Consider the following 25,430-nt stretch of genomic DNA (forward strand, 5'->3'; position numbering starts at 1 on the left):
TAAATTCCATGGGGCTTCTTTTAGCATGAATTCTGTGTTGAAATATTTCAAGCATTAATTTCTGCTCGGGTCTGTGATTGTCATTCGTTCGTCTTCGTTTTTGCTTGCAGGTGCGACGCGTGCACTTTGTTGTTGTTTACAGAACCGATCGTAGTTACCGCGCATGACGGATTTGCTAGTTTTTCATTGATAAAATTTACGGAATATACCGTTCGGTATCATCATCCTTCGGCTGCGGATACGCAAAGTACCGTTCCAGTTGCACTGTGTGCCACCGGCACGGAACATCAAATCAGGGTCGAACTTTCAACTACTCCAGAGTTGGGTGTTGATTAACGGAGATTTTTGGAGTGTATTTTTTCTTGTGATTTTTTTTTCGAGGATATTATCGGTGAGTGAAATCTTTAGTTACTACGAATTCGTTTATTATTCAGTTCCAACCTAGATCGGGTATCAAGAGTGGGTCTGCTTGTTTTCTGACAAACGTCAGTTTGCTCGTTTGTGTTTAAAGCCTAGCTCAGGTTGTGGTTCGACTTGAAAAAAGTTCGATTTCGCAATTCGCTATTATGTCGTTTTCGTTTTTGCGGTGTAGCTACACCGGGGCCGAATTCAGGGTGTAGCTATAAGCTATTTTATGTGACGTCTTGATGACAGTTCCTGGCGGGCCACTCGAACGCGCTCGAGGCATTGTTATTGTTTACGTCTGATGTTTTTGTTTTGATTTTGGTCGTAGTATGTCAACAAATCGGCCCGCTGGTAAACGTCAAAATAGGTAATCAGAAAAAAAAACAGCTGACTCGAAACGTCTCGTAAAAAGCCTTATCGGTTGCACCTTTGTTTACAAACAAATGATGATAAGCTGTCAATGACTCGCGCCTATTGCTGCTTACACTACACCGGTGTAGTGTAGCAAAAACGAAAACGACATAAGTCAGTGGATGTTCCAGTTTAAGACTTGGAACTTTCACACGTCATAAATAAAAGGTTCAAATTCGTTTTGTTCGTGCAATTTCTAGGTCAAAATCGTTGCGCGAAGTAAAGTAGTAGCTAAAAACGAGTTACCCTATTTATGTGATCTCAGATTTTAACCTCATGACCTAAGCTAGATATTTTTTGTCTTCCAGTAAAACACAATTTTCGACATTCTATCCAGATTTATTTACGAAATTTACAATCAACACTTCAGCAGTACACTAGTTTGACGATACCTTACTTGCCAAATTGATTAATACTCCGACGAAATAGTTTGAAATGCGACTCAATCTTTTCATTGATTTTCTTCTAGACGATTTTAACGACGATCTCTTCTTCGCTCTCCTATATGTACTTGTGCGAAACTAGTTACATGACATAATTATTTTGCTACCTGAAAAACTATATATATATATGGATATGTAATGCTCAACTGTTAGGTAAAGGGAAAGTGTCTTCGTAGTTTGATGAATCGATGCGTAAACAACCTTAAAGTTCGCATTCGTTGATATTTGCTCCCTGGTACGCCATATAATCCAGCTCATCGATGTTGTTCCCCAGATAGATGTTTTGAATGCAACCGTTGAAAGGGCTTCCGAATCTACCGAACGTTCTATTCTGAATATCTTCATCGGGGAAACCTCCTGAAAAATACGTGAATTGTATCAATCTAAATTCATTCACCTATAAATCACCAGATTGCACCTAGATACGTAGCTTCATCGGAGGTATATCTTTGGTCAGCCTCAGTATTTTTAACATCCGAAATTACTCTGAGTTCCGAAAACAGCGGATGCCCGTCCACCAGTACCTGTACGATTCCGTTTTCAGTCTCGATCCTAATATTGTGCCAGTCCCCATCAGCAACGTAAGCTTCCCATGGGTTTGAAATAGTGGTTAAATTCTCCGCTTCCTGCACCATATTGCTCGCCGCAGTGATAAATCCATTTTGTACACCTACGCCAAAATATCTAGAATTTTTATCGGTTGTCCAAAACACGACTCCGTCGTCGAGGGTGGAAATATTGAATGAAATCTGCAGTTCCAATCGAGGACTGAAACTGTTCGATTCACCGTTTCGCTTGTCTTTCATCTTAATCTTTTGAGAAGGTATTAGAATGTAGCTCCTATCGTTGAATCCCAAGGCAGAAAATTTGGTCGTTGCTATTTCACAGTAGTATCCGGTCCATCCTATCGCACAACTGCAGCGACCATTCTTCATACACTGTCCATTATTTCTGCACTTCACTATCTCACAAGATTCCTGGATCTCACAATTCGCTCCCTTGGAGTATTCTGGACATTTGCAATGTGGCTGGGAGTATTCATCCAACCAGCAGAGGCCGCCCTTTGTACAAAGGTCACCTCCGCAAGGTGTACCGTCACAGTCATTAGCATTCCTCGCCTCCAAAATACTGCTTTCGTTTAAGGTAACTCGGGTACCGTTGAGATTGACATTTCTGATGCAGCCTCTAAACGGAATCGGAAACCCAGATATCGCATCGAACGGCAACTGTGACAAGTCTGGTAGACCGCCGAAGTATACTCTTGTGTTTGGATTGATGAATTCTTCACGAACAGATCCCAGCATTGAAGTGCTCTTACCTTCAACCCACAGGGTGAGCCGTTTTCCGTACTTGATGATTTTGATGTTATGCCATTCGCCAATCGCAAGGACGTGGTTACTTCGAACGATAGAAGTCTGCATCTGGGCAGATGATACGCGATATTCGATCACGCCTCCTTGAAGGCTAAGGCTGATGAAGCCTTGTTTTTGTTCGTTAGAATCGAACGTTCTGACGAACATGAGCAATCCTTTTTCGGAGAGGGGTCGAACCTGCAGCTCAATGGAGAGATAACGAATCTTCAGCTGACGATAGTTCTCCGACCGAGTAGTTAGCGTATGTGCGTACTGCAGGTTGTTTGCAGTATCGTTATGGTTGACCTTCAGGACATCATTGATTTTGTCCAGTTCTCTGATGGACTTCAACAAAATTGAATGGTTCTGGGCCATTAAACTAGACGGTTGAACAATCTTCTCATATCGAACTTCGTTCTCTAGGTAAGAGTAGTCACTACCGACCGCCGGCCATTTGAGTGCTAGGTAAGATCTTCGTCCAGAAAAAGACACATCACTGAGATATTTGAGATTGGCCTCACAGCGTTTACCAATCTTTCCAAATGGACAATCACATTCGTAGCCGGAGATCAAAGGGAAGCAACTTGATTCGACTGCGCATTTATTGCTCTCATCGCATGGATTATTCTTCTGCGAGCACAACAATCCATTCCAATCCTCCTGGCAGATACAGGTGAACGTGGAACCATGCTGTAGGCAAGCTCCATTGTTCTGACAAGCATGGCGATGGCATTCCTTAGTTCCACATTGACCGACGCTACGTCCACGCATTCCTCCGATGTGTTGAAGGGGGATGTGAACCGGTCCGGCAACGATGTTAATGTCGAACAGGCAACCCTGGAATCCGGAATGTAGCGGTAGATCATGCGGTAGATTAGAGAAGTTGGCCTGCTCATGACCTCCGATGTACAAGTGTGGAGATACATTCAGTTTGCTACTGCTACCCGGAGAGTTTCCGGATATATTGACTTTTCCGTCGATCGATAGCCAAGCTAGTCGGCCATTTCTGCCTACGTTGATGGTAGTAGGCCGCGCAGGTTGCACGTGAACAGGTTGCTGAGTGAAAATTCTGCGTGGACCACTTCCCAGATTCCACGTGACGAGAATGAATCCTGAAAGTAGAGGTGACGCGTTGAGAGAATTTCTTTGAAGAGTAGACTAGACAACATACCTTGAATGAAACTCACTGAAAAGTGATCACTCTTGTCAGCGTACTCATCCAGTTGTCCAACAAAAGCGAGGAGAGAAATTTGCGAAATGGTCGTTGGTATGATTTTGAAACTAAACTCAAATCGATCTTCCAGGGAAAATGAGACAGGATAAGCCACATACGATGATAGTCCTTTAATGCTTCCGAAGAACGATGGTTGCAGAATGTCCAAATCATGTTCGCAGAGATGCCCATGCTTGCCATACGGGCATAGACATAGATACCCACTTTCTGGAAAGGTAACGCAAGTTCCGCCATATTTGCATGGATTGTTATCACAAATCGACCGCTCACAAGTCTTGCCCATGTATCCAAAAGCACATTTACAGCTCCAGTTCGCTTGATTATTCGGTTTGTAACGCTTTTCCAAATTGAAACTGTCCTCTTCGATACAGATGGCTCCGTTTCTGCACGGACTGGACAAACATGCCAGCGAAGTACATTCGTAGATTTTGTAGGCATCTTCAGCGCTCCTGAAAATATTGATTGGTTAAGGAAAGCACGATGTTTTGAAGTGTACAATCTTACTCGAAAATTGCAATCGGGTTTCGGTTGACTGCCAACTCGTAAATACACCCGGTGAATCCTTGATAGCGGGAAATGTTATGGCTCAATGTATACATTGTCTTGATTGGCCGACCACCTAGATGTAACCAACTATGTTTGATAGGATTAGTTGTAGTGGTGTATTCATCATATGGATCCAAATTCATCAGCCATGTTGGTTGTTCACCACTCATGGCTAATGTTTCATTCATATGCAGTGATGCATTGCAATGCGTATGGCGATCGTTGAAGTTCAATCTAGAATACAGTCATAATCAGTTCATATAACTACCGACATCCTCGATAACTCACTCCACTTTGATATGCAGCTCATAACCATTGTTGACGGGTCCTTCAATCTCACTCAACAACATTGTCTGAAGTCCACAGGAGAACTGGAACTGCAGCAATCCCTTGTGCAAAAACAGGGCCACATAGTGACTACCTTCTGTTCCCTCGGCAGCCGCAAGCATGATCAATCCTTCCCTGGATGTTAACTTTGCTGTGAATCGCACACTCATCGACAGCATTTGTGCGATGGTAACATTCTGGAACTCGGTTTCATTTCGCCGATAGATGATATGTCTCAAGAAGGAGTCTCTGGAAAAGGCAGCATTCTGAATGCTGACCGGAATGTCGCAGAACGTTCCGATGTAGCGAAAATCGCAGTGGCACTTGATACCGCTGGGGGTCATCGAACAGGTGCCACCATTGGCACATACCTTATCATCACACTCGGTAATGATTACATCGGTGGGTCTAGTAGATATTGTGGGAGTAGTAATGGAAGACGTTGTTTCGACAGAGCTAGATGGAATGTAGGAAGAAGTATCGTACGAAGGTGTTGACGAAGAGGTATGTTTGGTAGCTTGTTCTTCCGGTGGCGAGGATAAGGAAACATTTCCCGGAGATTCGGTGAAGAACGGAGTTAACGTAACGTCCACGATTGGAACTTCAGTTGATCGAGCTGGCGTTGAGGTTTCTACATCGATTTCCGAAGGGGATGTAGGTCTCGGTTCCTGAATTGGCCTCACTGTAACGTCAGTTGGTATACCACCTTCTGTTGTTCTATCATCCATGACGGTGGATTCTAACGACTCAGTAGATGCACCGTCAGGAGTGGAATACTTTGGCTTGGTGGTGATAACAACTGCATCATCAACTTGAATAGTTGAGAAATCCCTAATGATTGTAGATATCAAATCACCTTCGTCTGGTAGCTGAGTTGTTCTTTGATCATCGACGGCTAAAGTTGTTAAGGTGACCTGTTCATATGTTACTCCCTCTTCCGGTTTAGAAGTCGTAGTGGCATCTGTTCCTATTTCCTCATCTAAAGTAGATCGCTGCTCTGGACTTGGAGAAAACTCCTTAGGTGTAGCCTCATTGTCTATAGCTGTGCTACTGGTTGGCTCTGTACTTCGTCTGTCAGCAGCTTCAAGAATTGTCGTATCTATGGTTATAGGTCCTGTAGAAAATGATGCTTCACTTGGTAAAGTGTATGTAACATTCGTCATACCGGGGTGGTATGTGGTTACTGATGTATTCAGAAACAGAGATGGAACCGTTGAACCATCTGCACTACTTGAACTCCAAGCTTGCGACGACATACTTGAATCAGGATCTCCACTGAAAGCATACCTAGTGCTGAAGCTAGGTTCAAACCAAGCAGTTGTCGTGACATACTCTACAGTCGTCATCTCGGGAGCTGTGTAGTTACAATCCACTTCGGAATCATCCAATACTAAGCATTCGCAGTTGGTACCAGTAAAGCTCGGTGGACAGGAACAGGAATATTCATCTATTCCATCTATACAGGTTCCTCCGTTAACACACTTGGGAAAAGGTCCTAGCAGACACTCGTTGTACTGAAATTCACAACGTTCACCATGAAAATCTGGCACACAGTAGCATGTGGGTTCATTCTCTTCCACCAAACATAATGCCTGATTGGAACACGGCGAGCTTTCGCAAAACATGATCTCCTCTTCACAGTTAGTTCCAGTGAATCCCATTGTACATGCACATGTATAGCTTGCGAATTTATCAATACAAACGCCTCCATTCTGGCAGGGCGATGACTCGCATTCGTTGGTTTCCTCATCGCAAAACTTCCCTTCGTAACCTTCTACACATTGACAGGAGAAATCCAGGCCATGTCCTTCTATGCATTCGCCACCGTTATGACAGCGATCACCCGTTTCGCACACCGCGACGTCCTCCTCGCAGAATACCCCGACGAAACCGGCAGCGCAGCTACAGATGAACGCATTGTCTTGATCATAGCAACTACCTCCGTTTTGGCATGGGTTCGAGAGACATTCATTGAAGTTTTCTTCGCAATTGAGACCTGAAAACGTAAAGTGTGAGTTACTCATTCAGGAGATTTGGCGAAACCCTCAATGTGTTTCTATTTTGGACAGAGTGTTGTAAGCCTAAAGTCTAATACTTCCCCTGAGAACACTAACGCCATCTGTTGCTCGCAATAAAAAATCATTTGCATTAATTTCATACATTGATTTACATTTATTTGCCTCTAACTTTTTTCATCAACAGCATTCTGCAAAATGATGTATAGAGCTTTTGTAGGTTTTGTTATTAACTACAACTTTTGCTCATAACTCAAATCCGTATATCTTATGCATCACAAACTAGAGCGGGCAGAACTTGTTACTGTTTTTCAGTGAATGTAAAATACATTCACTGAAAAACAGTAGTGGCTTCTGTTCGCTCTGGTTCGTCATGCATAAGAGATACGGATTTGACTTGTTAGCAAAAGTTGTAGTTGATAACAAAACCTACAAAATCTCCGTACACCATTTTGCGGAATGCTGTTGAAGAAAAAAGTTAGAGGCAAATGAATGTATGAAATGAATGCAAATGATTTTCCATGCCTGCCTACTTTCATCTGAGCTTGTTGATGGTCCAAAATAGGAACGTATTGAATTTTACCAATCGAGTTTCAAATTCACTTACCTATGAAACCGTCAAGGCACGTGCAGTTGTACGTTGCGATTCCATCGATACAGGTACCCCCATTACGACAAGGATTCGACCAGCATTCGTCCCAGTTCGTTTGGCAGTGTATTCCGGTGTACCCGTCTATACAGTAACATGAGTATGTACTGAATGGATAAAACGGGAACAGAAAACAACGAAGACAAAGTTTAGTGAAAAACTGTTAATTTGCTACATTTTTCCCTTCATTGGATCATCGCGAACGGTTTGGTGGAATTCCTTACAAACACGCGAATTATGCTACGTGCTACCTTGTTTGTAAATAATTTATATCCTTGCACACACAGGTGAGAATTTTGTGACTACACTCATAGATAGGATAGGGAAGGAGGCTACATTTCCTGAATGGGAACCAAGGGAGCAGCGCGGAACGAAAGTTTGTGTGTTTTACGATCAGAACCAACACTCGTATGAACCGAAATGAAGAAGCGCCTGCAAGGTATGCAGCAGTACGTGAAGCGCCATGACACACGAGTCCTTACGCGCCACCGAACTCGGACGTAAATTATGTTATTAGCTAGCTAGTTTTACGAACTATCAATATCGATTATACAGTCAACTGTTTTTGAGTGCTTGGTATTAGAAATATCGAAATCCATGTACTTTAGTTGAGTAGATGCAATTAGTCTGTCACTTGTCAGACCCATTTTCACTGATGAGACTTTAATAACGATAATTGATATTAAGCCGAATGTAACTGAAGCCAATAACCTTTCACAAAAAAAAAATCACAATGGCGGCCCCCTTCGTTTTGGGGAATTTTCCCCTGGACACTTACGTATTCAAATCGTCGATGCATACTCCGTATATGCATGGATTGCTGAGGCAGGCAAATCCGGCCTCGGTGTGATTCAGAACCGAAACGGAAGCGATTCCAATAAGTAGCAGGAACAAATTTGTGTGTATCCGTATCGACATGCAGTTCCATGCCCATTTGCAGGAGATTTTTGTACGATGATTCCTTGAGCAATTTTTCACTTCCGAGTGACCCATTTTCGATGAATCTTTTCTACGCAATCACACTTGTATTACTTTTCTTACCCCCTTAAAACTTTATTGCACACAAATTCCATCCGTTTGATTTATTTTCGTTCATAATAAAGCAGTTTTCACTCCATTACCAAAAAAAATCAGATGAGACTGAAGAAAATTTGACTGAACCTTACTTCTTGATGAAGAAAACTATTTACCGCCCGTAAACATTCGTCGACAACGGTGTACTAGGTTTCGCTTCGTGACTCCGAATGCGTAAATTCCTAGTTCATGTTCCCCAACGTGTCCTGGCGGTAGAGAGAAATCACTACACTACTCGCGAAGGGTGGTTGCTGACTCACCCATACTTGCAGTAGGCGACTCGTGGTAACCCATGGATACCGGAATATAACAACTTCCAACCACTTCCAGCTGATCGTAGTAGCTCTAGGACTTGGAGTGTGGGGTTTTGTTGATATTGGAGTAATAGATAATAGATGTAGAACATGCAACAACTTTGACTCTGACCGGCAATGGATTTCGCCGGCATGGCGAAGTCCACCAAGAGGGAAAGCATGTGCTGTGATGTATATTCTATGTAGGTGGTTTATTTTCGGATAGTAGTTGAATAGCTGATACAAAATCACTTCGTTTGAGGTGGAAAACCGTGTCACAGGCTGAGCGTGTGCGATGAATAGACCCTGGAACAGACGGATTCTCGTTTTTCACGCTGTTTCGGTTTCGGGTCAGGTTCTTGTGGTTAGGATTGATGATGTCACGCGATGCTTGTTGTCGAGTTGATTGTTTTGTGTGCGTAGAAGAGGGTGGAGAATTTTACCAATGTGATTTGATATATCTTTTTGTAAATTAGGGGCCTGCATTTTAAATTTTATGACATTTGCAGATAATGATTGGATACCAATCGTGTGGAGCACTACTTTGGCATATGGGGACCATTTCGTCATACGCATAAAAAACAATGAAGACAAACAACTACACCCAAAATTCATGCATAACATTCTTTGCTCACGATTTAAACGACAAATGCTGTAAAAAAAATGTACGGGACTGTCGGAAGACTGTTTTAAACGGAGGATTGCCGAAATGGTGCCGCACCCTATGCAATTTAATCCTGAATAGGGTGAAACTGCAAACAATGGCTTAAACCACGGATTTCTCAAGAATAAAAGCAAACAAACAATATCAATTATAAACTGGAAGAGGAAACATTCTCCTACCAGTTGGTGTTATTAGTTTGCGTGTGTGAGCTTTGAATAGCGATACGTAGACGGTTAAAGCTAGTGGTTACAAAATATGTTATACTCTATTGAAGTGTCAATAAAGAATTGTATTGTAATTGGATTTTCGATTTCAAACAATTTAGGGGAGAACACTTGTTCAAATACCTCAAGCCCCTCAGACTGCCTAGTCAGTAAACGCACGGTATTGCCAAGCTGGAGGCGGTGGATTCGATTCCTGGTCTGGTCGATGAATTCTTTTGGGTTGGAAATTTTCTCGAGCATAGAGTATTAGGGCTAATTGAAAGTTTGGAAATGGGCCACGGGATTTGGGTTTTGTCATTGAAAATGTAAGTTCCCAGAAATATTTAAAAAGTACTCAATATACGTAACTGCTTTAAATTTTACTTGCCGAAAATAAAATGTGTCCTACCTAACAACATTCACATTTACGTAAGGACAACAATTTTAAGCACGGCTGTTAGAAATGGTTGATTGAACTTGATCTCATTTTACAAAATTAAATAAAACATATTCCAAACCTTATGAAGGATGACATTGGGTCAAAACATAAATTTGGTTAAAATATCTTACAATATGTAAATGTAACGTAGCTATTAGGAGTACATTTGGCTATAACCACAAAGTACTTCGTATGTATGGCTAAAGATCGCGTGTAACCCTCGTCTACCCACATAAAAATGTGTTCAAACTTTTATTTGCCTGTTGACATATTTAAAAACGTTTTTTTTCTAATATTTATGACACTTAACTTTACAGCATTATTTAAATAAAACAACTGCAGTGCTGTTTCAACAGGTGTGGATTTTGCGAATCTCAAATCTTGCCGTCGTTATTGATGATGTATCTCTGTTGTTTATCTACCAATATTATTTGAAATTATCGGGGCATCTTATGCCTTTGTCATCTTCTTCTTATGCAGGGTGTCTACTCATTTTCAGAGGCGTCGTGTGCCTCATTTGTTTGCCTGTGCACCAAGCTTTGTTCGATATAGTTTACCAACACATGTTAGTTTTTGTTTTATTTTTCAATGCTCCATGAATTTGAGGGACATATTCTCCATCACTATATTAATCACTACCTAACGTAACATTTGAAGAACCTATCATCTTGTATAAGCAAAACTTGTATGGCCCTTTTCGCGCTAACCGAAGTAGGAGGAATTGCAAAACTTAACTAATTCCAGCTGAACATTGCATTAGGTTCTAGGTAATATTGATCGATTCTCTTCTTCAACTTTCTATTTCGTTAATAACTTGAGCACATAACCATTTCTTGTTGTGTTTGTCGTTTTAGATGCTAGATAAAAGCTTCTTTTATCGATCTGTGTGCTGAAAATACTTGGGAATGTATTTACATGGCCGTGGAGATACAAAGAGAAAGTCGACGGAGAGAATCTGTCAACAGGCTTGCTTCCACTCACTTGCTATAAAAACATGATTTTCTGAATTTTGAAATCATTAGATGTTATAATCATATTTTGTACTTGTTAGATACAAGAAGAGGTTGAAAGGCAAGTTTTTTTTTTTAAAATTCTTTATTAAAGAGATTTTTAGCCTTAGGCTAGTTCATCTCTAAAAGAAAGGCAAGTGTTTGACACATGAAACCTGTCAAATTCACGAATCATAAAATCGCTTATTGTAACACTCTGGTAGCGAAATTGACAGGTTTTATGAGTCAAACACTTGCCTTTCATCCGCTTCTTGTATCTAACAAATCCAAAATATCATTATAACATCGAATGATTTAAAAATTCAGAAAATCATTTTTTATAGCAAGTGAGTGGAAGCAACCCTGTCTGTCAATGTTACTTAAGACCTAATGCAATGTTCAGCTTGAATTCTCGTTTTTATCAAAAAGCTAACTCTTTCGGCTGAAGTGTAATAAAGAATATCCGTCAAACACTTCCGAAAACATTTTTTGATACAAAAAAATGCCAAAATCTAGAAAAAATTCATAGTCCCTTGGGTACCAAACTTGAATTAATCAACTCTTTATTCATAAGAACAACACTATCAGAATGAACCAGGGGAAGCTCATAAGTTTTGACAGGCGCTCCGGCGCAACTATCGGTAATTGAGAGATTCACAACTGACAAGAGAGCGAGAGCGGGCTTTTGCGCTCTCTTTCTCCATTACTCTCTTTGTGTGCAATCAGATATCCAAGTGCACAGCGAGAAATGCACACTTTGGGCACCCATACATCACAAATGTTCTTCTAATTTAAACTCACACATTTAAACCGGTCTGCAAGTATGATAACGTCCAAAGCGTACTTTGGTTCGCGTGTAAAGGGCCCTAGAAAGTTTGTTTACAAATGCTTTTGTGCCGTTATCTAATGTTATGCCTGTTATTGTTATGTTATTTTTGGTAACATGACAGCTTTACAATCAATACCATAAGATCTCATTAAATATCAAAGCCTTAAAGTTTCAACTCCAAGTACATGATCTAGAAACTTTTCCAAGTGCCAAAGTCCCGAAATTAGAAGAATGAAGTATCAGTCATTTGATTAATTTCAATTTCGCAACCTTTCAAAGCTTGGAATTTCAAATATTGGTTCTTGTTTTGGAACTTGAAAACTTCTCACGAACTCTAGTCCTCTCTCTAATCCTCCCTCTATGTCCGGAATATTCAATTTTAAATAAAACACCCTGATCCTTGAACATTTCTCTGAAACCAGGATCATACAATTTTCTAAACATGTAATAAAAAAAATCTAAGTTCCAGAATTTTAATTTTTTCATTTCTTTTTCTGTGTCCAGGATCTTGAAATTGAATTCTCTTATAATTTCCTCCATACTACTCTTGAAAAACTTCTTCTGAGAAATCACGGATGTCGCGGATCAAATTTTGAAAATCTTGTAACATCCCTGCAACTGATTAATGTTATCTACACTCAAGCTTGCAAATGCTCATTACAGCTAAAATGCTTATTTTCGGATTTATGAAGCTATGAAAGATTTTAATGGTAATTCTTATTGACAAGATGCAAGAAGTGAAGGTAATGTATTTGTATGATACATAAAACATGTTAATTTATCTTTCAGAGGGTCATAATAGCGATTAGCTGTAACGATGAGCAACGCGATGAGCGAGCAATCAGAGATCATAAAATACCTAGTTGTGACCTTCTGAAAGCAAAATTGATAAATTGTGTGTGTCATACACAAACTTTACCACCCATTCTTGCTTCTTACAAATCATTATAGTATCTCATAGTTTCATAATTCCAAAAATTAGCATTTTAGCTGTAATGAGTAATTGCAAGTCTGTACTAAACTTTACTCCAGGAGCGCTCTTTATAAGGGAAATGGCTCTAATGTTGGGCCCATCGCTAAAAATCAGCTATTTATCAATTTTATCTAGATGAACGCGTCATTGGGACTGTACTAATGGATATTTTTGGTCGCATTTGAAAATTTAGCCGATTGCTGAATTTATGTATGGGCCCAAATTAGGGGCATTTAGGCCGAGATTACATCCATTTCCCCTTATCACAAAACTTTTACGATTGAGTTTTCGTTTAACTTGCTGTTACTAAGTTTCGATTCCGGTGGCAACCAAGGTGACTACATATAGGTGTTCTAATGTGTCAAATTCATTATTCAGCTTTGTTGGGTTTTTGTATGGGACAGCGACCGAGTTTGTTTACAATTTGCTCTAAAACCGCATTCCCTCGCTCCCCCCCCCCCCCCCCGCGACCTCCTCGCCCATTTAGTGGCAAAGCTGTATCACCATGTATATACTCACCATGATGGCAACCTCACCGACGACGACAAACACCGTCAAGTGCCAAGGATTTGTTATGGATTTCCGATCAACACGCCTTTCCTAAAACTAATAGAAATTTATCTGAGAATTTATCAGTTATTATGAAAACCGAAATGCAAGGTTGACGATGTTTTGACACATTCAGCTGCAACTATTTTCCTTTAGAGCAGGCCTGCCAAACCTTTCTAAACTTGGATTTTAAATGGCTGTATTCGATGTTCAATGAACATGTTTTAACTAAATTCTGTTTATTCATTAATCTATTGGCGTAACTAATGAAATATCCTATGAGAGTCTGAATGTATTCTTCGAATTTCTTAATTAGGCAATTAGCGACCAATTTTGATGTGTAAGGAAAATAATTAATTGTAGTAACAATTTGGTTCATTAATTTTGAAAAATATATCGATTACTATACATCATCTGAAAGAGCTTCGTTTTCTGACCACAACGATATTTCTTCGATCCCATTTACTTCCATATCGATTTTTAAATCAAAATTTATAGCAAGATAACCACTGTTTGACACAAAACTAACAAATCGACAGCACCAATGCTACCGACGCCAGGGAGGCAGCTCCCACACTTGGACCCTACCTATCGATCCATAAACTCATAAACCGGGAACCAACGGCTTTACTTACCATCCGAAAGAAGACGTGGTAAGAGATGTTAAGCCTCAGAACATCCCGGTGGCGCCGACTGGGATTGAACCCAAGCCTGCTGGAGTGAGCCTCGCTTTTGTTGTGGGCTATCTGCAGCTTCGTTCCACGCATTAGGTTTCCAATCATGTCGACCGCCTCGGTCGTCAACATTTCCATCTATTTCAGCGTCTTGCCTGTTACCGTAAGACGACGTCGTCCGCAAATCCAACGATCTCAACTCGTTTGGGTAGCTTCAGCGTTAGACCGCCGTTTTAAATCACGTTCCAGAGCGTTGGACCAAGGATGGAGCCTTGTGGAATTCTAACCGTGATCCTAATCGATCTCTGTCCCATATTTGGCTCGTAGCTGTTGGAGCTGTTGAACGCATTCTTGACGTCGATCGTTATCACGGCGTAATATCGATCTCCTATCCACTTTTGCTCTTCCTTTTCGAAATCTGAACTGCCTCTCCGACAATCCTTGCTCACTCTCCGTGCATTTCGTCAGCCTGTTTAGAATGATCCTCTCCAAGAGTTTTCCGAGTGTATCTAGCAGTCACTGTACGAGTTGCTCGTTGGTGAATTCGTCGTTATCTCCCTCTCCGTCTCCGTACGATGTAGGTGGCCAGGTCGTTGGATCGTGCTTCGAGGAAAGTCCTTCCACGATGACTTTCAGGTTCTCTAAGCACATTTCAGCGGGCATGACTTGACATATGATCTTCGTCATCACGACACGGTGTGCGTCGTTGGCAGTGGCAGTTTGATTTGCTCTGCGTTATCTCTCGTTTATGTGCTCGGAACATTCCTCTACGTTCCTCTCTGTCTGCTTCTGTTCTTGTTGTCTGAACACGTCTTCTGGCTCTGAGACAACTAGCGCGGAGGGTGCTATTTGCCTCATTGCAGCAGTAAGCTGGAGACCGTCTGTTATTTACCTTCAGTTTTCTCGGCATGGTCGTGTCACATGCTCTCCCTAACGATTCTGTCAACTTGTCTTCCACGTCAGGTCGCAAATTCTCGTCTTCTGTACGGCCGCAGGATTCCGTTGGCCGATGTCATATCGGATTGCCTGATGGTCACTATGGGTATATCCTTCACACACTTTCCAATTCATGCTTTTCACCAGCGACGGACTGCAGTCCGCATAAAATGACGTCGATAATGGATTCCCGGCCATCTCTGCGAAAAGTGCTGGTGGTGCCTTCATTGAACAGCCTAATTTCCAGCTTCGCCAGAGCCTCCAGCAGAATGTGCCCTCTTGCGTTGGTACATCTGTTTTCCCACTCCACTGCCTAAGCATTGAAGTCTCCTCCGATGACTATACCGGTCTTCGTCCCATCAGCTCTTCGGTAAGTCCAACCAGCGTCTCATGGAACTACTCCATCTTTCATCGGGTGCATAGCAACTGCATATTAATATTCCGTTAATTTTGGCGATCACGAAACCTTCTTCTTGAATGGGGTATCTGCCCATAACTTGTATTGCAGCCATCCCAGCTCTATCCGCCATCTAGTTACATATATCGGGAGGGACTCGATACAGCTGTGCTGTGTCACAATAATGGAGGTTTATTTGAGTTACCTCTGTTATTGTTGTGATTTGGAGCGAAATGATTGAGAATTTATGCTTAAAAACCAAAAAGTTCAGCAAAATCTTCAGGCTGACAAAATTGGGAAAAAAGGTGACGAAATCGGGGGTAGACAAAATCGGGAGCTGACAAAATCGGGAAAGCACTGTAGTTCCAGTGCTTTAAAATTGATGACATTTTGGATTTCTGTTCCATTTATAATGTAGATTACGAATATGGCAAGTACAGCAGTGCTGTAAATTTTCATATCATTCGATTGAAGATGAACCAATGCAACCATTCAATCAATTCTGTGTAAACGAATTCTCACATGACCATGACCCTTTCTCATTCGAAGCTCATTGTCACTGTCAATTGAGTCACTCACTATCATTTGATATACGACAGTGGAGTATGGAAGAAATCCAGCAAAATGGTCCCGAACAGACAAGTCGACCCGATGTCGGATCAATGTAAGTCTAATTTAAGGTCGATGTCGACCCAATGTCGTGTTCTTGTCGGGTCAATTTTGGGTTTATGTCGGGTCAATGTCGGGTAAACATCGAGTTGGGGTTTGGTAGAAGTCAGGTTGCTGTCGGGTTGGCTTAGCTTTTTCGCCGGAATGTCGACCAGAGCTCCGTTTATGTGTAGGTTACACTCAATTGAATGATATATAGCGTTTTTCAAAAGAGAATGATCCATGCCTTCGTCAAATGACTAAGCAACTAATATCACCCATTCGGAGGAGGTCCCTTTTGATAGCGAATAGGGTAGAGAACTACTTCGGCCTAATGGCTCATTTTGGGCCTATCGAGCAGAAAACCTCAAATAAATCCATGATTTCAGAGTTAACAAGGCAATTATGCGTTTGGTACGATACTTTAGTTAATAAGCTACCGAACGAAGTCAATGAGAACGCGTGATATGAAGGTTTGCACCCATAATTCCCAAAAACAAAAGAAGTGCTCCGACCGAATCAATTTTTATCTTCATCCGATAGGCCGAAGTGAATTCATTGGCGTTTCAATGGCGTTTCAAAGCGTTAGGCCGAGTTTAGAATCCGTAGGCCGAGTTTGGCGTCAAGAAGCAGTGTTAGACTTTTGACAATATCTCAACTATTGGTTTCTTTTTATCAAATATTACGGTACGTACGGAAAGGTAAATAAATTTGGAAGCCATGAGTAATAATAACATTCCGTTTGGTGCTAAACTGCGCTAGATTAAGAACGACTAAGTGCGGGTTGTGCTTAATAGGCCGGAAATGGGGTAGTTAACCCTAGCTACTTTTCTCATTTTCATCAAAAATGTTCAAATGATTTTGAGAATTTACAGCACTGAAGTACAGCTGATCTGGCAATAACATAGTAGCAACCGGGGGCGGTCAATCATGCTCATGCTCATGCTATAATGTAGATTACGAATATGCAATTATCTCAAAACCCCTAAAGAACCAAATTGAATTTGGTACCTGCAGTATCTGTACCATACAGATCTATTTTTGCAGTAAATTTTGGAGAATACCGGGGTTAAGGCGCAAATAATATATTGTTGTATTATGAGAGAAAGATCCCGAACGGATTTATCGGCAATTTGCAATAATTGGGGCCGCCTATGATGCTATGTGTGTGAGGGTATTTAATTTTTAGCTCACAAGAATATCAACCCGTACTTGCAAGAGTTCTGCTAACACATTAGTAAGCTTCTTAATAGCGTGGATATTTCTGTCACACAGTGAAAGACATTCATTGTCAGAGTGTACCTCGTGCGCGCTTACTCCGGCTATATTTTCGATTATTTTCCGCGTTCTTGTTCAGAATAAAATCCGAGTACGAGCCAACTAACTGCAGCTACGGTCCGTTTATCAAGCGAAACTAGATGATACTGAAATTTCGTGCTGGTTTTATCGTAAATGCGATCTGAATAATTGCAATTTGGTGTCCATCGTACAATTGTTAGACACAGAAGATAGTTGTAGTGCTCAGAAGTACATAGACAATAAACAGTATTGAAAACCTCTGGGATATCTGTGTGTCGATCCCCACAGTGGATTTGCAAGACTGTATGCGTTGTGTACCGCTGTGAATAAACTATATAGTGTATGAGCTAAACGAGGAGATAAAAACAAACACCCGAGAATAACAACAATCCTGTTTCATCATTGACGACCGCAGAGTTCAACTTCGCTTTCGATTGTAACAATCAGTCAACCTCCTAGCTGCTGCGAGCAGCAGGAGTCTCTGATCTGGATGGCTGATCCATCGATCACCAAACCACCGGACATCCCGGGAAACATACAAGGCAATCCCGGTCCTAGCCATGTAAACAAAGATAGACGCACCTTGCCTCTCTGGATCGATAGACATAACAAGCACGGCGATGCGGAGTATTTGTTGCTGCAGGGCATAAACAATGCTCCACTCCCAAGAAAACCTCTCATGATAGGGATATCTATTGAGCTCGCAGCTGGAGGACCTATTGCTTCAGCCATATCAGAATCTCGCGGGACGAAATACACCCTTCAAGTTCGTAACAGAAGCCAGGCCGAAAAGCTGCTCAACATGAATAAGTTAACTGATGATACACCAGTTCAGGTAACTTATCACCCTACGCGCAACATATGCCGATGCGTCGTTACTTGCTGGGATATGGTTGAGACTGACATCGAAGAGATTAAGGAATATCTTGAGAAACAGGGTGTTGTGGATGTACGGCGTATCTCTCGTCGAACTCAAGAAGGTCTAATCAACACTGGAACAATGATATTAACGTGCAAAGGAACGGTTCCACCAAAACACGTCAAGTTCGGTGCCTTGCGCGTTGCAACCCGTGTGTTCTACCCTTCACCCATGCTTTGTTTTAGATGTTACTCCTTCGGTCATACCAAAACTAAGTGCAAAGGTAATACCGTATGTCGAAATTGCTCCAATGTAGACGAATCAACCGAAATCTGCGACAAACCAGCTTACTGCAAAAACTGCAAACAGAACCATTCGCCCGCCGACCGTTCCTGTCCAGCTTATAAGACTGAGGTGGAAATAATAAAAATCAAAACCGACGAAGGCCTGACATACCCAGAAGCCAAAGAAGCGTACAAGAGTAGAGTGACAAAATCTAAGGGTACGTATGCAAATGCACTGCAACAAAGATTGACCGAAGCCCAAGCGAAAAATGACGAAATTATCGCACTGACCAATCTTGTCAAACAAAAGGATGAAGCTAATAAATTACTGCTAAATGAAAACCAGGAGCTACGAAAACAAGTTACAGAACTTCAACAAACATTGAACCAAGTGCTGGAAGGTCAAAAGAGGTTACAGGAACAATTCAGGCAGCATGTCCAACAAAGTCAGCAGCATAATCAAGAGAAAAATCTACGTGACCAATCACAGTCAAAGAAACAAATCCCGGAACAGCCGTCAGGAACAAACTCCACAGAGAACCATCGTATTTTGACTAGGTCACAAAAGCGAAGCGAACTGCAAAGTAACAATAAGGATGCCGAAAAAGATTCACAGAATGCACATAAGAAAAGAACCGTCCCCAAGCTTTCCGGAAAACCTCCAAAACTTCACAAAAGTGAAGAACTGAATTTATCATTCAGCAACGACGAAAGCGACACTACTCTACATACTAACGCAACTGACGATTTGTCTATGCGAAACTTTTCAGACGATGAAATGGCTGAGATAGACAGTTAGACAGCCTAAACCACGTGTGAACCAAGCTATACATGACCCCTGGCAACACCAATGGAATGACCCTACCTATCACTACGTAACTATTTATGGATCTGACACAAAATCATCAAACAACAAATGAAGAAATCGATCTGGAATTTCGTAACAGTGCCACTCTTCCCGAAATGCATGCCAACGATACGTTTCTTCAATTTGGAGGGGAAGAGATGAAAGTAGCCCCTCCACTGCCTGAACAGGCAGAGGTCGTACCGGGGATAGTAGACAAGGCCGTCAATAAACTAACGTCTCATCCCATCTCCGGTCTTCCTGTTGAAGCCATCGATAATACATCAGCTCAGAGGACTTTTGGAACGACTGCAGAACCACATCAACCACATCTACCAATAAACAGTATTGTGAGCCAACCAATAGGAAAGCAGCCGAACAACCTTCACACCACAAAAACAAACGAAGCAGCAGATTCGCCAAGCGCGAGGCCTTCCACGTCGACCCTGACCAGGGATGTTCCGGGCTTACCCGATGAGCCCCTGGCGGCAGTCGACGTGGATCGTACTACCCCCAAGGCAAGTACCATTTCAAATTCAATACCCCCCAGTCAACCCTTCACCACTACCGCGTCACCCTTTCCTGGTTTCAGCTATTCGAACAACCTCCACCTTAGAAGTGGTGCCTACGCTGCAAACTCGGGAAGAAACAATGAGGATAATCCCACAAAACGTTGCATCGCGGTACAATGGAATGTCAACGGCCTTAAGGAACGTTATGCAGAGTTGCAGCTAATTGTCGCTGAATACCTTCCTACTGTGATCGCCGTACAGGAGACACGACTCACCAAAGTACAGATTATGAACAAATTCCATCGTGCCGAGTATAAGTGGTCAATCCGACCAGGACCTTCTTCCAGCTCACAGAACGGAGTAGGACTCGCTGTCCATCACACAGTCCCGCATAAATTTCTTCGAGTGAACGCAGATTTACAAGCGGTAGCTGCCCAAGTGGATCACCCAATCAAAGCCACGTACGCATCAGTCTACATTCCATGCCACATGCCCCCTAAACAGTTGGAAATAGAACTGGAGCGTCTTGTGTCTGAACTACCACCACCCATTGTCCTTATGGGTGATTTCAATTCGCATAGCTCGCTTTGGGGCAGCTGTAAAAACGATGCAAAAGGAGCGATTGTTGAAAACATTACAGCTCAACACAACCTTACCATCCTCAATACCGGGGAACACACGCGACTAGACCCTAGAAATGGTGCTACCTCCGCAATCGATCTTACGATCGCATCACCAGAAATCGTTTCAAAACTACAGTGGCAGGTAGACGCAGATAACGGGACGAGTGACCATTTCCCTGTGATCGTCAGCTCATCAATTACAATGCCGAAAACGCGTTGTCGAAGGCGATGGATCTACGAACAAGCTGATTGGCCAGAATATGAGAATATTCTGCTAGAGCGTATCCACCGAAACCAAACCTACTCAGCTGAAGAACTAAGCGAGAATATCGTTTATGCAGCAGAACATTCAATACCTAGGACATTGGGAAGGATAGGCAACAGAGCAGTACCTTGGTGGAACAACGAAGTCAAAACAGCGGTAAAGACGAGGCGAAAAAAACTACGTGCACTTAAACGCATCAACGATGATGACCCCCGCAAACAACAAGCATTGAAGGAGTTCCAGATGGCGCGCAACGCATCGAGAAAAGTGGTCAAGGAAGCTAAGAAGACATCTTGGGATACATTCGTAGCTGGTTTCAATCCTCAAACACCCAGCAGTGAAATGTGGCGAAAGGTGAACGCTTTACGTGGTAGAAGAATCTTCATAAATCCAGTGCTAATCGTTAACGAAAATACAATCGATGATCCCGTTCAGATTTCAGAGCACCTGGCTAGTTTCTTTGAATCGGTATCTCAATTTCCCGAATCTGGTTCATCAGTCGATGGAATTGTGAATGAAGACCTCATCAATGACCAGAACGATCCATTCAACAAAGATTTCAGCGTGGAGGAATTCTTCTGGGCGCTAGACAAAGGAGGAAACACGTCAGTAGGACCGGACAATATTAGCTACCAAATGCTCCGTCACTTACCATTCCGTATCAAAATTCAAGTGTTAGAAGCGATCAATAGAATATGGTGTTCCGGTGCTATCCCAGAATCATGGAAAGAAGGGATAGTAGTTCCACTACCAAAACCGGGAAAGGATCCTAAAAAACTAGGCAATCAACGTCCAATCACGCTGTTGAGTTGCTTCAGCAAAACTATGGAGCGTATGATCAACCGACGGCTGGTGGAGTACATCGAGCAACACCGTCACTTTAATCAAAATCAATTTGCTTTTCGAAAAGGAAGAGGCGTGGATACCCATCTGGCTTCGCTAGAGAAAACTATCCGTCAACCTTTTGATGAAGGAAAGCACTGTGAGGTCTTGATGATAGACCTGCAAAAGGCATATGATAAAGCTAACAGAAATAAAATAACGACGACTTTGGTAAACTGGGGCATCAAAGGTCGAATGCTACAGTTCATTATGAATTTCCTAACCAACAGGTGCTTTCGGGTGGCTGTAGGTGATTGCTTGTCGTCACGAAAAACCCAGGCGACCGGAGTCCCACAGGGATCAATCCTTTCTGTTACATTGTTTCTTGTGCTGATGGAATCGGTTTTCGAGAAAATACCTAGAGGGCTACAAATTTTTGTGTACGCTGACGATGTTTTGATTTTGGCTATCGACGAGGATGCAAGGCAGGCTAGGCGGAAACTTCAAGAAGCTGCATCATCGCTTGGGATCTGGGCGGAACAAACACAAATGTCCATTTCGGCAGAAAAATCAAGCTTCATGCATTTGTGTAAGAAGCGTAAACACCCCGTATTACCCCCAGTCTTAATCAATAATACAGAGGTACCTGAAGTGCAGTATACCAGAATCCTCGGCGTTATCGTTGACAGAAGACTAAACTTCAAATGCCATGCAGCATCTATGCGACGATCCACGCAAAACATTTTGAATCTCCTAAAGGTTGTGGGCAACAGAAAGAATGGTGGTACGAGGAAAACTTTGCTACAGATTTCCAATGCGGTACTGCTACCGAAACTCCTTTTCGGGATGACATTTGTCAACGGCGGTAGTAGCACAAACATCCAAAATATGCAACCTCTCTATAACACGGCTATTCGAGAATCCTCTGGGGCTTTCCGAACTAGTCCAATAGACTCCATTATGGCTGAATCAGGACAACTTCCTTTTGAACACGTATTGGTCCTTAACGTTATCAGCAAAACCGTCCGCATGACAGAAAAAATCAGCAAGCTTTTTCCTCCATCATCCGTAAATGAAAACTCAACAGACAGCTGTTTTCCATCAATAAACAGAGCAACAGCGGCCTACACAAAACTCACTGGTAAACCGCTCCCGAAAATCGCCACACTTCACCGCATCGGAGATAGAGCGTGGAACGCCCTATGTCCCAACATCGATTGGTGTATAAAATCGCAATACAAAGTTGGTGACGCACCTGCCAAAGCACAACAGCTATTCCTAGCGACGTGCGCAACAAAGTACATGACATATCAACACATTTTTACTGATGGGTCAGTTACTCATGAACACGTTGGATTCGGGATCGCCTGTGATAATATAAATATTAGCAGAAACCTTCCAAAGGAATGTTCGATCTTTTCGGCAGAAGCCATGGCAATCCTGTATGCCGTCACAAACCTTTGTTCGGAAAACTCAGATGCTGTCATTTTCACGGACTCCGCCAGCGTTCTACAAGCACTACAAAATGGACAATCCCGTCATCCGTGGGTGCAGGCTATTGAGGAAGGTATAGCTAACAAATCAGTGACCTTTTGTTGGATACCAGGACACGTAGGAATAGCAGGAAATGAGAAAGCGGATGCACTAGCCAAAGCAGAAGACTCGGAGGAAGAAAATGGTGGTGGAACGATTAGTGAGGTGCCAAGTGAAGATGTTATTCGTAGCTGTAAAATCAAAATCCGCGAAGACTGGGACCACAAGTGGAGAAACAATAATACATCATTCCTAAGGTCCATAAAATCATCAACTTTGAAGTGGCCGGACAGACACGGGGCGACCGAAAGGAGAGCACTCAGTCGCCTTCGCATAGGTCATACGAAGCTAACACACCAACACTTGTTCAACCAAGAGAGTAATCGTTGTCAAGCATGCGGGGAAGCAGTAACTGTGCCACACATACTTCTAGATTGCAGAGCATACGAGGTTCAACGACAGGAGTGCGGCCTTCGATCAACAATTGGAGATATCCTGAGCCCCGATGAAAGAGAAGAGAAAAAGTTAGTCAAATTCTTAAGACACACTAATTTATTAAATTTGCTGTAACATAGCGATCTAAATTGAAATAAACACTACTTCTTCATGGGATGAATGACCGTAACAGCGGTTAAAGTCCCAAAAAAAAAAAAAAAAAAAAAAAAAAAAAATTTCTGTCACAGTTTTAATACAACATATAAACTAACATATTTTTTTTTAACATTTCAGGCATGACGCTCAACAGAGATCCGGACGTTGTGTGTTTCAAACATTGCGGTAGAAAATTTTTCGTATTTTCAGTTCCCTCGCAATGCCCAGTTTGCATGCAAGCCTTTGCACAATCGGACGAATTCCTTCCCTTCACGTAAGTTTTTAAGACCCACTTTTTCAAGCCTAATACCTTTTGATTCCATCAGATTACCCTACCCATTTGTGAACGCAACGCAGTCTCCATGTTCGGTCGTTCTTCGATCGTCCTGTGGCGATTTTCTCAGCAACTTTCAAAACAGCACCAACCTGCACATAGCGCTAACGGATTCCTGTGGTTCGATAGTTGAATTCGATAGTCCTGGTTTGCTCTGGACTTTGTCCAAACAGGTGGACAAAGCCCAATGGCGGCAATGTTTGTTGATCATGCAAGTACCAGAATCGTGGTACAACGAGTGGGATCAAACACTCCGGGACGTAATAGAGAAGGGAGATTGGAGGCGAAGGAAATACGATGAAGATCGGATGAATTGCTATAGTTTTGTGCTTGACTTTCTTCGGCTCTTGAAGTATGAGGACTATGCAGAATTTGTTAATGATAGGTAAGAAATGTATATTTTAATTTTCTTAAATGCTAATTGAACTGAATTTTCTGATTCTGTTTTTAGGGGAACCTTCTCCACCAATTTTGTAGTGCCTAAAACTGCATACGCAGCCAAGTATATAACCATTTTCAGAAGAATCAAAGAATGTGGATTCTGGTCAGAAATAATCAATAATTGTGATCAACAGGAAATATAGTAATCTAATACAGATTATGTAACTATTGAATCTTCTCAGACTTGTTGTATTACTGCATTAGAAAAAAAAAACCCTTCCTCAAAACTTCGAAATCGCATTCTCGACGTTCGATACTTTTTTAGCGGACTATTAATTATATGTTCTGTAAACATAAATTCTCTCTTGTGGTCAATTATTTCGGCAATAGCTTTTGAAAGCTTGTCCTCACTTAAAATTTATTTAACAAACTGTTATTTTTTATCACACGTGGAACATCAGTCAAAAGCTTCAAAAGCGTGCCTTTTTGTGTTGATAATTTTGTCGTACGCAGTGAAAAGTGAATTTTATTAAAAGTTGTCAGTGAAAATGGACGGAATTTTTGAGCGGATCGTACAGTGATAAAATTGCTTGTATTTTTTACCCCACTCAATCCCATCGGAATGATGAATTTCGCGAGGTATCAATAAATTTTTTATACTTGTTTGCAGGTAGCTAATCTCTTTATAAAATAAATGCACGTCTATCTTTTTCCAGGAATCCCCCGAATAGTGCAGTGGGTGAGGAAGTCCACTTACCGCGATGTCTTGGTTGTTTTCGTGCCAATTGAGCAGATAATTTGTAGATGAATAGTGTATAGTTGATTTTAATCATAAACAAGAAACCACCTAAGTTGGTTGAAGGTCAGAAATTTCTGAAAAAGCTGATTTTTAGTAATTTATTAAATGAACAAACATTCCGTAATATTTTATCGCAAGAGTGGCTTGACTACCGCGTGCTCATAATCTGTCGAAATTGCCAATACGATTACCGAGCGCTCAGCTGTTCTAATCTCTTCAAAAAATATACTGAGT

The 25,430-nt window shown here is 41.8% G+C and overlaps 2 protein-coding genes across 2 annotated transcripts; one reads left to right on the forward strand and one right to left on the reverse strand.

The window, feature by feature from the left end:
* Positions 1 to 165: 165 nt before the first annotated feature.
* LOC135713961 (MKRN2 opposite strand protein) lies at positions 166 to 24,600 on the forward strand. The gene is made up of 4 exons (XM_065237188.1): positions 166 to 391; positions 23,821 to 23,956; positions 24,009 to 24,401; positions 24,468 to 24,600. Exons 2-4 carry the CDS (start codon positions 23,823 to 23,825, stop codon positions 24,598 to 24,600), a joined length of 660 nt encoding a protein of 219 aa, XP_065093260.1. The 5' UTR covers positions 166 to 391; positions 23,821 to 23,822.
* Positions 1,444 to 8,375, reverse strand: eys (eyes shut). Its single transcript, XM_065237202.1, has 7 exons — positions 8,161 to 8,375; positions 7,341 to 7,489; positions 4,680 to 6,714; positions 4,350 to 4,625; positions 3,783 to 4,294; positions 1,678 to 3,723; positions 1,444 to 1,616 (listed from the first exon to the last, which is right to left on the reverse strand). Exons 1-7 carry the CDS (start codon positions 8,373 to 8,375, stop codon positions 1,462 to 1,464), a joined length of 5,388 nt encoding a protein of 1,795 aa, XP_065093274.1. The 3' UTR covers positions 1,444 to 1,461.
* Positions 24,601 to 25,430: the final 830 nt, after the last annotated feature.

Source organism: Ochlerotatus camptorhynchus, unplaced genomic scaffold (genome assembly GCF_037179485.1).
Source record: "Ochlerotatus camptorhynchus isolate MF236.1 unplaced genomic scaffold, CSIRO-AGI_Acam_v1.1 ptg000598l, whole genome shotgun sequence".
In the NCBI taxonomy this organism is placed as follows: Eukaryota; Metazoa; Arthropoda; class Insecta; order Diptera; family Culicidae; genus Ochlerotatus; species Ochlerotatus camptorhynchus.